This window comes from Haemorhous mexicanus, chromosome 1, assembly GCF_027477595.1.
Source record: "Haemorhous mexicanus isolate bHaeMex1 chromosome 1, bHaeMex1.pri, whole genome shotgun sequence".
Taxonomy (NCBI): Eukaryota; Metazoa; Chordata; class Aves; order Passeriformes; family Fringillidae; genus Haemorhous; species Haemorhous mexicanus.
The window spans coordinates 30,372,281-30,386,123 of NC_082341.1; the positions used below are offsets into that span (position 1 = coordinate 30,372,281).

The following is a 13,843-nucleotide window of genomic DNA, read 5'->3' on the forward strand; positions in this document are numbered from 1 at the left end:
GTTACCAACAGAGGATATTTGATATCTCTCCATATCCGTGAAAATAGCAACTGTTAATATCCTGTTTACACATCCAGTCGCTCTGTGTGCTAGAGATGTTTAATTCCAGTCTTAGCAACATCCCCACAAAGTTTTCAATGATTGTTCCTCAGGCTGAGTGTAAAAGCAACAGGAACCAAATCGACACAAGTCAAATGACCCCAAACTGATCTGGGTGGCTATAGGGCCATCCTCCAGGCAGAGGGGACATTGTGGAGCCTGTGTCATCCTCACGGGACCTTACTAGACAAAGATGTCCCACGAACACTCATGGATATGGACAGGCTGTAAGCCTGCAGAAATCTGACCTTTGCCATGAGGGGTGAACCTCTTTTCCTTCCCTTTAGGCTATGAACTCTTATTGCCACTGGCTCCTGGCAAACCCTCTGTGGTGCTGAACCTGCGTGAAGTCAGCAATTCATATGAAAGCAGACCCCACATTCCTTTCAGCCTGAAGAAAGGAATACCTGTTGTGACTTTTAATTACAGCTTTGTTTTGCTTTTTAGGTTACTTTTTTCAAAAAATCTTTATAATATAAGATACAGGGGTATATTTCTCTTCTCCAACTTTGTTAAAATGCTCTTGTAAGATAACTCTGATTGAATCAGGTACTCTGAGATCAGATTTAATGGGAAATAAAGCTGAATGATTCTTCCCTTACATCCTAATGTGTTTTTCAGTGCTAAGGGAACAACAAGTGTCACTCAGGCATAGTAAATCATGAATTTTGCTTGCTTACTTTCTTGTTCAGGAATCCATTTAATCTTTGCTTAATTAGTTCTGAAGTGGCATCTCCTTTTTAATCTTCTAAAAATTAATTCCGAAAGAATGGCACAAAGGAAAATATTTTCTGCCGTTTTTTACTCTTCTAGTTTATAGAATGGTGTAATGCTTAGATAACTAGGAAAAGAGTCTTGCTCTGTCAGTGTTTAGGTACCAGAGTTAACATCCTAGTGCAGTGACTGTGGTTACACAACAAGTTTCAGCCATGTGGATTGTTCCTTTCTGTGCAAGATGCAGCAGAACTTGTCAGCAGTGGGCTTCAGAAAGTTTTAGCTGCATGGAGGATTGGGACTGTCCTAGGGGCTAGAGGCCAGGATATGCAATGCTTTGCACAGCTGCATTCAGATGCTTGGTGTTGACAGACTTTGAAAAGAGTAGAGCAAGGGGAGCTATTGCTTCACTGGATAGATAAATGCACCATGAGAAGCTACACATCTGTAACTTTGAGCAGAATTTAGTGTAAACAGCATAAGATCAAGTTTTCAAAATCCCCCAAAACTTGCACCATGGTTACTAGTTGTAGTGTGTTGTCTACAAAGCACCCAAAAGCCTGAGCAGCACATGGCTCATTAACTTTCAATGAGACTAATGTGTCTAAATTTCCCAGAGAGGTTGGAAAATACCTCCCTATTACTGAACACTTTTGAAATTCATACTGACTGTTTTAAGAGCTCTGATGGGAGCCATGTACTTTTGAAAATCTGATCAATTAATAAGGGGAACTTTTGCTTGTTGAGCTCCTCTATTCTTTGACTGTCTGTCCGGGAAAATATTATCCTCTTTATGAGGATACAAAACATGATAAGCTAGATGGGTTTGGTAGGGTAGAAGAGCTTTTCAAAGATTTTTTTTTTCCTGCTTTTTTTTTACCTTTTCAAAGTGCAGAAATTCTGGCAAATGGCCCTAACATTTGCACTTTTCCCAATCTTTAAAATTTCATTTTTTGTATGCAAGTGTTGATACAAACCAGCAAAAGCCAGTAAGTTCCAGCAAGAGTTAGCTCTCTGGCTGAAGCTGTATACTTTTTTAAAATGTTGCTGTAGGTGGAATTTCTGCATTTTGTTTCGTGTTTTGGCTTTCTTTAGAAGAAATTCCTGGGGACATCATCATATCAAGTATGAGCTGTTTTTTCTTTCCTGAGTTTAACACAATCATGGAAGAATGGGAATGTCAATCAGTATTTCTATTTATTTTGATTTTCTGCCAGCTGAATCTTTCTTTGCAGATGGAGTTGTATGCTTATGACTTGCATTGTGCTTAGGGATCTGAAGATCTCTCACAATGTACAATTTGAGAAGATGTTTGTAGCTCACTTTCCAAAAATTGGAAGCAAATTCAATGGAAAAATATCATGGGGTTTTTTTAAATAACAAATAGTACGAGGTTCTTCCTTGGATGGGAGAAGTTGCATAATTCCATACAGGAAAAAAGAGGAGATGAAGGATTGTTTAATATTGTGATGAAAGAGAGGAAGAGGGCTGTCCTGAACAGCCATGAAGATCACTCTGTAAAACCCATATTAAGTTAACCTGATTAGGCAGTAGAATAACAGTGTAGCTCTTGTGTAAATGAGAATGAAAGATTCCTGAATGAAAACTCAGCAGACGTAATTTTTTAAGAAAAAAAATTAGTTAGAATATTTCCTTACAGGTCTTTGTGCACTTAGTGACTCAGAAATTGACTGTAGCAGTTGAAAATCAGAAGAAAAACATTTTGTGTGTGAAGGTTCTTCTTTCCCCTTTTGTGCCACCAAATTTTATTTCTGTTTTCATTTTCTAGGAAAAGCATTCTTTTGTGATGTAACAGTATATGGAAAAGCTGGATTTCTTTTGGTTTTTATTTTTAAAAAACCCTTGGAGTATCCCAAACCCTCAATTACCATGTCTGCCAAAATGAGGAAGTCCATCTCAGTGGAGAGAAGTGCTGTTTTTCTCTGAATTTATGAGCAAGAACAATAAATGGGAGAGGCACTTTGTTTACTGAAGCAGGGAAATGAGGCAAACATATGATTCTCCTAATTTTATCCCATTTTCCAGGGATGCTAAGCATTCCTGCCTCTCCAGACTCCATATTTTCCTGGGCTGGTGAGCCATCTCAACAAATTTGGACTATGTAATGTGCTCAGAAGAAATCAGTACTTATCACAGCGAGAAGGAGGAAAGGTACCCTGATCTTGACTCCTCTTCACCAAACGTTTTCAGCCTTCCCAAATTCAGTATCAGTAACTTCAGAGCATGTAATTAGTAGTAGGAATTTTTAGAAAGAGAAGAAGCTTCTGCTTGCAGTTGCAGAGTGAATCGGAGGCAAAGCTCCCGGATTCAGGTAATGAACAGGCCAAGCTGGTGTCCAGGCCCTGGGAGCCAGCAGCTCCAAGGAAATGTGATGTGGATGTAGCCACAGTGTGGGGTTGCTCTTGTCTCCAGCCCATCAGAGCACTTCAGCCTCCCAAGCTAGGGCTGAGGAGGGATGTCCTGTCATTCTGATTGAGCTCAAGTTAGAGGAGTATTTATTTAAGATATCTTAAAACTAAATAAAAATGAGTGCTAGGGTAGGCTTAATGACACTGTCAAAGAGAAAAGAACTTGTGTAGGTATGCCTTGGTGTCACGAAAGCTGCCAGGGCCTGCACAGGGTTCAACAGGAGTCACCACCAGAATGATTCTCATGAAGACCATCATAGTCTTCCCATCAGTGGAAGGTTATTCCTCTAATGTATTTTGTTTAACACTTACTTTTAATTGCAGAAAGCAAGTTTTTTTGTGAGTGGGTAAAAATTTTACTTAGTTTCCAAATTCAATGTCTTTTTTTTTTTTAGCAAAAATCCCACTCCATGTATATATGTCATGTTCTGTTTTGCCAGTAATTATTCTATGACACTACCAACCCTTTTTCATAGCAAAACTAATTATACAGTCTTGATCAAAATACTGTCTTAGTTCTTTTACTGACCAGTGTATAACCAAAATTGAATTATGAAGTTCTGCTTCATGTGAGTACATAAAAGCTTTCTTACACTGTGTATGCTTTCAAAAATGCTTTGTAAATTAGCATTAAGAAGTGCCTTGCATAACTTTTTGATAAGCAAATAATCAGAAACTAGACATCTTTTTGACTTTTGAACCTAAAGAAACCCCTTCAATAAGCAACAGGGAGCAGTCCTAAAATGTAAAGCATTTTAAGAGCATAATATCCATTGAAAACGAAGTGGAATGTTTTTAATGAGTATTTCAAAGCTTATTCCCTCTGGATAAATAAGTTACAAAATACTGCATATAAAATTTGAGACTCTTTGAAGTCAGTAGAAACCGTCCTGTTTGATTTCAGCAGGACTAGGAACTTTCTTCCACTGTATCTAGAGCAGGGACAGTTGAAAACTTTTAGAAAAGTAAACAAGAACATCTAAAGATGAAAAACAGAAATGAAAAGTGGAAATCACATGGTATGGGATCATCCAAAATAGAAGATATCGGTTAGCAAAGACTGCACTTCTCCAAAGTCCTAAAAAACATAGTTTCGCTGAAAAATCTATTCAAACCCACAACTCTAATTAAGGGGTTTAGCTGCCAAATAACGTGTTGTGGCTAAAGCCAAGTGAGTATTACAGAGCCATTCATGAGCAAAGGCATAAGCTTTGTACTTTGCTTTTGATTTTCTCATGGGAAAGTAATATAAATGAGAGTGATACCTCCCTGTTGGCTTTAACTGTTAGAAATGCAAAGCATGCTGAAATTGTACATAACTCTCTTCCAAAGGAAAGGAAATAGCATTTCAATGGTTTTCCTCAGTGTCTCGTTGAGTTATGGTGGTGCACAATTATTCTTGTTAAATTACTCTAGCAGATGGAAGGTTACATTGTGTATTTAGCTAATTAAGTTGTAGGGGACTGGAATTATATCCCAGAGCATAAAAAATCTATCTAAAAGTAAATTTATTTTAATTCCATATGGTTGTGAAGGTGTAGTATGGATGTTCAACTAAGACTTCAGACATGGGGTTTTTCTTCTCACTTTGCTTTACATGAGGAGATGCTTTCACAAAGTTGGCCTTGCATACAGAAGTTCAAGAAGACAAACGTGTCTTGAATGTCTAAACAACTTTGGAGACAATTTTATCTTCATTTTTCTTCAGTGGGGCTGAATTGCCTTCCTGCTTTTGAGATGAACTTGGCCAATGGTTTTCATCTGCTAGGCGAGCAAGATATACTGTGTTTTGGTTGCTTTTGTTTTCTTGGCACCCTGTTGCCTTTGGACAACTCCAGAGTACAATTCAGCAGTCTAGACCTAACCAGCTCACATTTACTGATAACACTGATGCCCTGTTAAACTGGGGGAGAAGATGATAGTGTTTCATCGTGAATTTCTGAAGGCTGATGAAATATTGGACTGTACTTTTTGCCTGATGTCAGTGAGCTATCACTGCTGGATGTTTTCTTAGATTAAAACCTGTGGGATTTAAGCACCCTGTGAACTAGTTCCTTTTGTTTATGAGGCTTGGGAAACAACATAATCATGAATGTGATTATTCTATAAAAAATAGATTATGTATCTAGGGGTCAAATGGTGACCATGGCAAAAGCCTTGACTTCATGGGCTAGGGGATTATCTGCGACAGTTCTTCACTGAACAGAATATTTTTTCTTGGGATTCAGTGGATTTGGGAGGAGGATTTAGACTGAAGGGTGGGATTTGCTCTGTTTGCAGAAAGTAGGATATTGTATTCCCATCACTTCTTTCCAGCTAGAACTGACTGGTATAGATGGTCAGAAGAAAGGGTAAGAATTACCAGTGGAGACCTAACCAGAAGGACTGCCAGTCATGCATATCTTAATTTATTTATTGAATTACTATGATTTAAATGAGGGATATCCTCTATTCAGGCACTTGTTTCATCTTCTTTTCTCCTCTGCATCTCCTGAGAACTCAGATGAGTTGGCTCCAGAAAGTGCTATAAAATTACAGAATTTGATGACATGGAGAGAAGATGAAAATTAATTTTAAACTATCCTTATTCCTTAATTCTGTGGTTCAAGCCAGTATAGTAGTATTTGCTTTTTAATCCCCTACTTATTATGGGAAAAGGATGTTATTTTACCTGTAAGAAGATGAAGATGAACCTGACAAAGCAGTGAAATGTCATGGTTTCAGCAGACTTGAGATGAAATGAGGATTCATAAGGCCCAGTAAAACCACGGCCTTCTTGAAACTGCTGAAGAACCCTGTGGTGCAAGTGCAAGGAGATGCTGTTTCTTTGCTAAAAACCAGAATTTATTAGAAGTTCTATCGAGAGACCTGTTATTTGGCCTTATAGCTTACATGAAGAACATATATCAGCAGGAGATAATACATCATACAGTTCAGATATTCAGGATCTCCCATTTTAGCTAAATCCAAGAAGTACAATAAGTAATTTCTACATCTAACTCAATAAATTGTGCCTAGAAAGATAACACTTTTTTAAATGAATAATGAAACAAATATTTTATGTTTCATACAGACTGCAGTGAATAACAAAGAAAAGTTAGATATTTAAAGTAGCTTCAGGGACTATTTAATTTTTGAACCTGCTTTAGAAAATTAATGAAAATTTTCTAATCTTGTTAAATTGGTTTCCTTAGCCTGAAGAGAGCAGAAGGGATGCAAGATCCCCTCTAATCTAATTAGCTCTTTTACCATGTGTTTCACTAAACCTGTTTTTTTATTTAGGCCATGGATATTTACCTTAGTCTGAAAAAATAAAGCATTCTACCTTTTACAGAAGTAAAATAAAGCAAAGGACTAAAGGGTTTCACATATGACCAGCACTCCCCATAAAGTGAATGGTTGTACAGGAAACAGTTTCAGTAGATCCTGAAAACATATTAGGTGATGCAAGCCAGAAAAACAAAGCATCTCCATCCTGTACTGCTGTATCTGGTTCTCCTGCCTTGTTGGGACCACCCAGCAGACAGGTCCATGTAGCTCTTGGAAGAGCTTGAGAGGGCATGTGTAAATAGCTTTCACTCTCATTAATCTAATTTAAAACCCTTTCAGAAGTGGCATTTTCAATATCCAGAATTGAGAAGTCATTGAACCCACAGAACTATACTACATGCAAATTGCTACCATCTTCTAGTCTGTCATCCAGTAGGGACAATGTCCACGTTGTCCAGTATTGTCTTCCATTGGGATGTGGCCTTTTACAGCAAATGTCAGTCAGTCATGTATGAAGACAAAGAGGCAGCGCTCATCTTGCCTATGCTTTATATAATCATGTGGAGGTGGCTGAAGCACTCTGTGGCTGCCTACAGGAAGCCAGAGCAGCAATCAGAAACTTCATTTAGTGCAGAGAATAGTTACATGATTGTGAGAACCACGTGCCATAAAGGCTGCGAGACCAACAGGTCTCTCAGGGCTCATTCACAACTCTTCACAAAGCAGCTGAGGAAGCTGGAAACAGCTTTTGTCCCTGACCTCTGTCTCTCTGCCTCTCTAGCTTACTGCCAGGCTTTGGTTGCATCCATAGTTTTGCTGAAGAAGCCCAGATTATCTTCATGTTTATCCTTTCTGGTGGTTCTTAGGGCTGTCTTGTGCATTTGATTCTGCCTGCCTCAACTGTAGGGGGAACTGGGAAGTTTCTCCTTAATCCACAACCTTCAGACCAGTTTCTTAGGAACCTAAGAGATGACTGTTCTGGTTGGTTTTGTTGCAGTATTAATGTGGGATTTGACCTTTTCCTTGATCTCCAGACCCTGGCGTAGCATAGGCAGGCAGGCTGTTTTATTAGCCCACAGCACCCAGGAACCTGTTGAGCTATGCAGTTGACCCAACAAAATAAGGATCTCTTCACAGTGTGTTTTTTTCCAGTTCTGCCCCTCCTGCTTCAGGATAAATCACAACAAAAATCTCCAGGTTATCTAATTATCCACGTGCAGCATCTTCTTGAAAATATTCAATTGCCAGAGTGCTAGAAAGAAACTTGAGAAAGGATAAACCAGTGGTGTGCGGGCATTGTGCTAACCTGCTCCATCTTAACGTTCATTTTGCAGTTCTGATGGTCTGTAGCCACACATCATCATTTTGTGCTGTAACTTTGAGCTATCTCAGGCATGGAGTGTTATGGTTGTGTGTTGTACAGCACAAAATCCTTGTCTGTATGTGAGTGTCTAGTACAATAGTATTAAAAAAAAGCAACCTGTGTGGTGTGAATAAACAGATTTCTTGGCTCTGTATTCAGGTACTCATACTTGTTAGATATAAGCCAGAAAAAAACCCAAACTCCTGCATGGAGTACAGTGCAGAATATATTCAAATTAGTACATATGACTCTTCACAGCTTAAAAAAACTATAGCTAAAGAAATAGAGAATACCTGTGACGATTTGCTTGAAGATCTTGAAGTCTTTTGTTTTTAGTTTTTTCTGGTGACCTCATTATGTTAGGGAAGTTCAGGTTGCTGTTTTAAAAAGGATCTTAGTGATAACAGTTGATGCCTGGGCGACGGTGGACAATTTATCTTTCTCGAGGAGGATGTCAGTTTTGCAGCTGTTGCTCATGCTGGTGTTGGAATCTTTTTAGCCAAATTTAGCATCATTTAGCTCAACTGCCCCACAGCTTTTCTAAGCCAGCCTGCTTGTGAGGAAAAGGAAATGCTTTCAGTTTAGAGCCTTTTGGAATCTGGACAAAAGCTCACTTTCTGTTCTTCAGGCTTCTCTATAGGGCTTTAGCCTCAAGATGAGGACCTGCTTGCTATGCACCCTCTCCCATCCCCCATTTCCTGCCTGGCTTCATTAAATGCTGATTTGAAGTTGGCACACACTCTTCTGATACAAAAGTACTACTGTGTTCCAGGAACCATCAGAAAGTAGTGCATTATTGTCTTTTACATTCTCTTCATATATGTCTTCTCCCCATGCGTAAAAAGGATTTTCATTCCTTCTTCCTAAATATCTCTGTATGTTTAATAAAAAGAAACAGTGAAGAAAAGCCCTGTCAAGAAAACCTCAGATCATTTGGGAGCAATCTAGCCTCAGGCTATATTATTAATGCTAGTATCTGCAAATTGCTAATATTAAGGTAAGTGGAGTATAGGATGTAATGACTTCACTGAGTCATTTTCCCATCTCTTGTGCCTGTATTTGAGCAAGACTAGTTTGTTTCACCTATCTGTGATAGCTCATGTGATGAAATTATTGTGTACCTACATAGAAGCCTGTATATTTTCCATTTTTAACAGTACAGTTACTTCATTCTTTCTTCCTCTATGAAGCCACTGTAAAATATGAGAAAATGAATTCAGACACTGTTTTTCTCCTTCACCCACAGCCAAAGTTCTTAGTTCTGTAAACACAATTTCAAATCATGGCAAAATATTAGGTAACCAATCCTTTGACTGCCTGTGATATCTTCTGCTGTTGTTTAAACTAATCCTTTCTGTGTCTTTCATATCTGTTCCCCACTTAGAATAATTTAAAGATCATCATCAGTCCATAATTACCAGCACTAAAAAGAGAATAAGCCAGGTAATAGCAATAAAACTGAACAAGTCATATTACTGCAACATCTCAATATTCCAAACTATGCTACATCTACGTAAAAGAAAGTAATTTTCATACTATTCTTTCCTGAAATCCTCTGAAGTGGATCAGTCAAATCGGTGCCAGCTGATTGTCATTGAGAACTATGACATGGGCTTTGATGGCCTTCAGAGAAAATAGCTGTGTCTTTTTGTTTTCTTTGCTACAAAACACTTTCAAATAATGTATGTGCACTTTCTCCAGGTGTAAATTGATTATTACTTGTTCCAAAATGCTTACCATAATAGAAGTGTTAGCTAAACAGAGACCAACTAAGTCAGTATCAGCTATATATTGTTTCTTAGTAAGATTTTAGATTCACAGCCCAACCAGCCAGACTGCTGCCATGAAAATTTGCCATGCTGTCTTCCTTGTCCTCATGGCCACATTCCTGGCCATGTGCTCTTGGTTTTCTCTTGTCTGTGGCATTTGGGCTCCTTGGTCAGATGATTCAGTCCACTACAGCTGGAGTCATCAAACACAGCAAAACCCACACCATTCCACACCTCCAGCGCTTCTAGAGGCCTCTTTTCCTCAGGAAGGTGAAATACAGGATGTCTGCTTTCTGGGGTAGAATTAATCTAGTGTTGAGTTCTGGACCCTGTGGGATGGTTTGGGTACAGCAAGTTAGCCACGTGCATTAATTTTCTTGCTGTGTCAGTGTCTTGGTTCATGGTTGAATCACCCATGTAGATTCCCTGATGGTCTTTTCAATATTTTTGTGGTAGCAAAATTTACTGTATTTGTACTTATATGTACTGCTACTTACTGTAGCAAAAAAAGTTACTTCTTAGGGGCTTGTATTTGCTACTCTGCAGCAAGCTGGGTAGTAAATCTTTAGCCTCAAAAGTCATTTGGCATTGACTCCCCATGTGACAATTTTCCCCATGGAGAATGCCTTTGTGTGATGAACATAGTCAGCCGTGGCAATGGATTAATTAAGCTGAGCAAAGGAGCAAATAATGTGCAGTAAAAAATACTTACAGAGTGGCTAATGTAAAACAGTTATTTTGAACATTACCCCTCTGTAGAACCACTTCTAAGAGCCACTAGTTAAAGTATTGAGCCAAATACTCATTTGAAACGTAAGGCAAATTAATTATAATAATTCTGGGCCATTTGCTACTAAGACTTTCCAAGTTTCTTGCAAATACTAGAGGAAGAATCTAATTTTAAAAAAATTGTTTGAAAAATTTATTTTCACTTTTTTCACGTTGCTAATGATCACATTTCAGAGTTTAAAGGACTAAAACAGTTTCTAAATGATCTTATAATGTGCTTTGAGGCAGTCAGTGTGTATATACAAATATATGTTTATTATTGCAATCCACAACTCCATATTTGAAGCTTAAATTACTTAATTTTGCCTTTTTAACTGTCAGAAGAGAGTTGATAATTAAAGATGCCCTCATGTAGGAGTGCACTGAAGCACATAGGATTGCAGTGGTGATCCATACCTCTTGCAGTGGACAATAATTTTGCCCCAGCCTTGGTGGATCAGGGTGGTTCAGTGTTCTCTACAGTCACACATCAAGCCAATGCCTCACCCACTGCTGGGAATCAAAAACCAGTGTTCATTTCTACATTTTTTTCATTCAACCAGATACCCTCAAATTGCTTAGATTTGTATGTTTTGTCCAGTGAAACTAGAATTTATTTTGCTAGTCCTTGTCTCTTAGTAAGTACCATGTTAGGAGCTGGCAGTGTCTCAGGGAGAAAATTCAGGAAAGCCAGAATTGGAAGCAAACACTCTTCAAACATTAGCTTTGATTTTTTTTGGTGGGGTTTATTTTATAAGTTTAAAACCACTATCCTCCATGCCATTTAATATTAAAATTGATTATTTCAATTTTAAAATATTGCTGTTTTACATGCATCTTCTCGGATGGCTCATAAATTCATACATGGATTTAAAATTTGTTTTCTGTGCTTATATGATGGATTCAGATGCAGAATGTGATGGGAATTTGGTAAAAGTAGAAAGGGAATTGCTGTGACTAAGCATGAAACATTTAAATAGGAGTGGAGGGAGGATTTCTCCAGTAAGTGTTGCAGAGGATTTGTATCCCATTCATCTGTCACGGATGCACAGACAGAATATGTACAGACATATTCTCCTCATTTTAAAAAGTACAGAATAATAGAACTGAAAACAAATGTAAGTGCAAAAGGAGTGAGTGCCTTTTCTTTTAAATGTCATCACACCTGGTGAGATGTGTGGTGATGGCATATACTGTAGTCATAGCCCATTATTATATTTTATATTTTCAATTTCATTTCAAATGGTATTTGAGATAGTAAACAAGTCATCTGCACTTTATTGTTAGAACCATTCATCTTAACAGTGGTAGTAGGTGATAAAAATAAATTTCCAGTTAGTAGGTTTATTATTAAAGATTTCCAGTGTTGTTCTAGCCTATGTATCTTGGTCTGGAATGTGTTGAAGGCACGGGGTTTTCAGAGGGCAGCCCTGGCCACGTGCAATGCAGTACGTGACAAAGGTCAGCATGTGACAGCAGGCACTGCTGGTCACAGCAGCTCCCTTGCCTTCCAGTCACCATTTCTAGCCTCCCCATCCCTCAGAGAGCAGGGAGGACAGAAGGAAAAAAGATGTGCAGTGTGACACGAGGGAAGGGACAAGTAATGGAAGTGTAGGATTGAGTTCCTGCCCAAAAGTGAGAAATGGTGCAATTCTCAACTGAGTGAAGATATAATGTATTTTGGTTTTCTGCTAGCTCTTGCTCCTTCTTTCATGCTGTGTTTAAGTCTGTGCATAGGAGAGTGAACTGACCCCAGTTTTTAGCTCTCTCTGTTTTGAGATATTGCTTAGTCAATCCTCAATTCCAGAAAGGGAAATATAAACAAATTCTATTCCACAATTGTCTTTCACTAGCTCTTAGCTCTTGATACAGGGTTTATTTGAAGAACAAATCAATGACTTCATGAAACACTTTATCATGCTAAAAATCCTACAAAATAAAAAGCACAGCAGAGCTGGCCTTCATATGAAAAGACTGTATCCATTAAGGAAACAAAGGTGGAACTTGCCCAAGGTACATTAAATATAACCCTAGGTTTTCTGGGAATCAACCCTACTTCTTCATTTTCAGAGCATATATTTTTCTCTGTAAATGTTCTTAGGACACTGTCATAAATCTAGTTGTTTGGTGTGTTGCTCAGAAAACACTAAAGTTCTGGGTCTAAAATTGCTGACCAAGAAATGTTCTGCCAGCAGGGCTTGTCGTAATTTATATTTCTCAGAGAAATCAAAAGGCACCAGTGGAGGCTAATCTCTGTTTCTGCAATTAACATTAATCTAGTTATAATGTTCCAAGTTCCAAGATGTGTTTTCCAAGTTTTCACCTACAAGAGAGATAAAAATAATGTAAATTAAATTTGCGTGCATTTATTAATAATGCATATTGTAGTAACAATAATTAATGGGTAACTTCAAAGTTGCAATGGAATGAGAAAAATGCTGGGATCCCAAGCACTTCAGCTCTCTTCAACTCGTTCCTAGCTTGAAATATAAAATGAAGTTGTGTGAGGAGCAACAAAATGACTGTTGGTTAGGCAGTAAAATCTCTGCCTTCAAACCCTCCTTGGATCAGATGAGGTCCTGCAGGGTCAGTGGTGTCTGACACAAGCTGGGAATTGGGTTTGTAGTCACATATTTTCTTCTCTTCATTTACAGCTTCAGAGCCCAATTTGAAGGTACGTTCAAGGTTAAAACAAAAGGTGACAGAAAGGAGAAGCAGTCCTTTGCTCAGGAGGAAGGATGGAAACGTCAGTTCATTCAAGAAGCGTCTTTTTGAGGTGACAGGTGAGTAAGGATGGGGAAATTCTGCATCAGTTGCCACAGCTCACAGAATAGTGGTAGTGCTTCAGAATTGAAACTGTTTGCTAAATGAAATGAGCATTTGCAGTATTTGGCCTGACAGTTCTTGCTTTGACTTTGCGTATATTTAGTAGATTTGTGGCTTTTTCAGGTGATCAGGCCATATCTTTATGCAATTGACTGTTACTAGTCTATAGACATATCTCTGAATTCACTTGATGTATCAGAATTAGGTCACACCAAGATAGAAATAAAATTCAACTTGAATAAACACACTGGTCTCCCTCTATGTGCAGTTCTTGTGACAACTTTACACAGTATGCCATGTGTGAAACTGGAACAGAGATGTGAATATAAGCATGAAAGTTACTAAATAAAGTATTTTTCTGATAAATTATTTCCAGATTATAAATTTTCTACAACTAATTTAATAATTCCATTTGCTGTAGCCTCTGTGAGATTCTTGATATCCACTTCCTTAATTTTAACTGTTTTTTTTTCAGTTTGCACTCTTACAAATAAGGTATAAAGTAAAATATTTATCACTGGAGGTCTTTTCCTGATGCCATTGAAAGAGCAGAAACATTAAAGCTCTGCTAGCTCTTACAATAACTTGAAGCCTTTCAGATTGCT

At 38.1% G+C, this 13,843-nt stretch overlaps 1 protein-coding gene across 13 annotated transcripts in view; it reads left to right on the plus strand.

Annotated features, from left to right (window-relative positions):
- HDAC9 (histone deacetylase 9) overlaps positions 1-13,843 on the plus strand; it is a 268,924-nt gene that overhangs the window by 234,213 nt on the left and 20,868 nt on the right. For all 13 annotated transcript variants that reach the window (XM_059844298.1, XM_059844368.1, XM_059844308.1 and 10 more), the window contains one exon: positions 13,067-13,195. In XM_059844298.1, the coding sequence (XP_059700281.1) occupies positions 13,067-13,195 (129 nt within the window). The remainder of the gene's footprint in view (positions 1-13,066; positions 13,196-13,843) is intronic.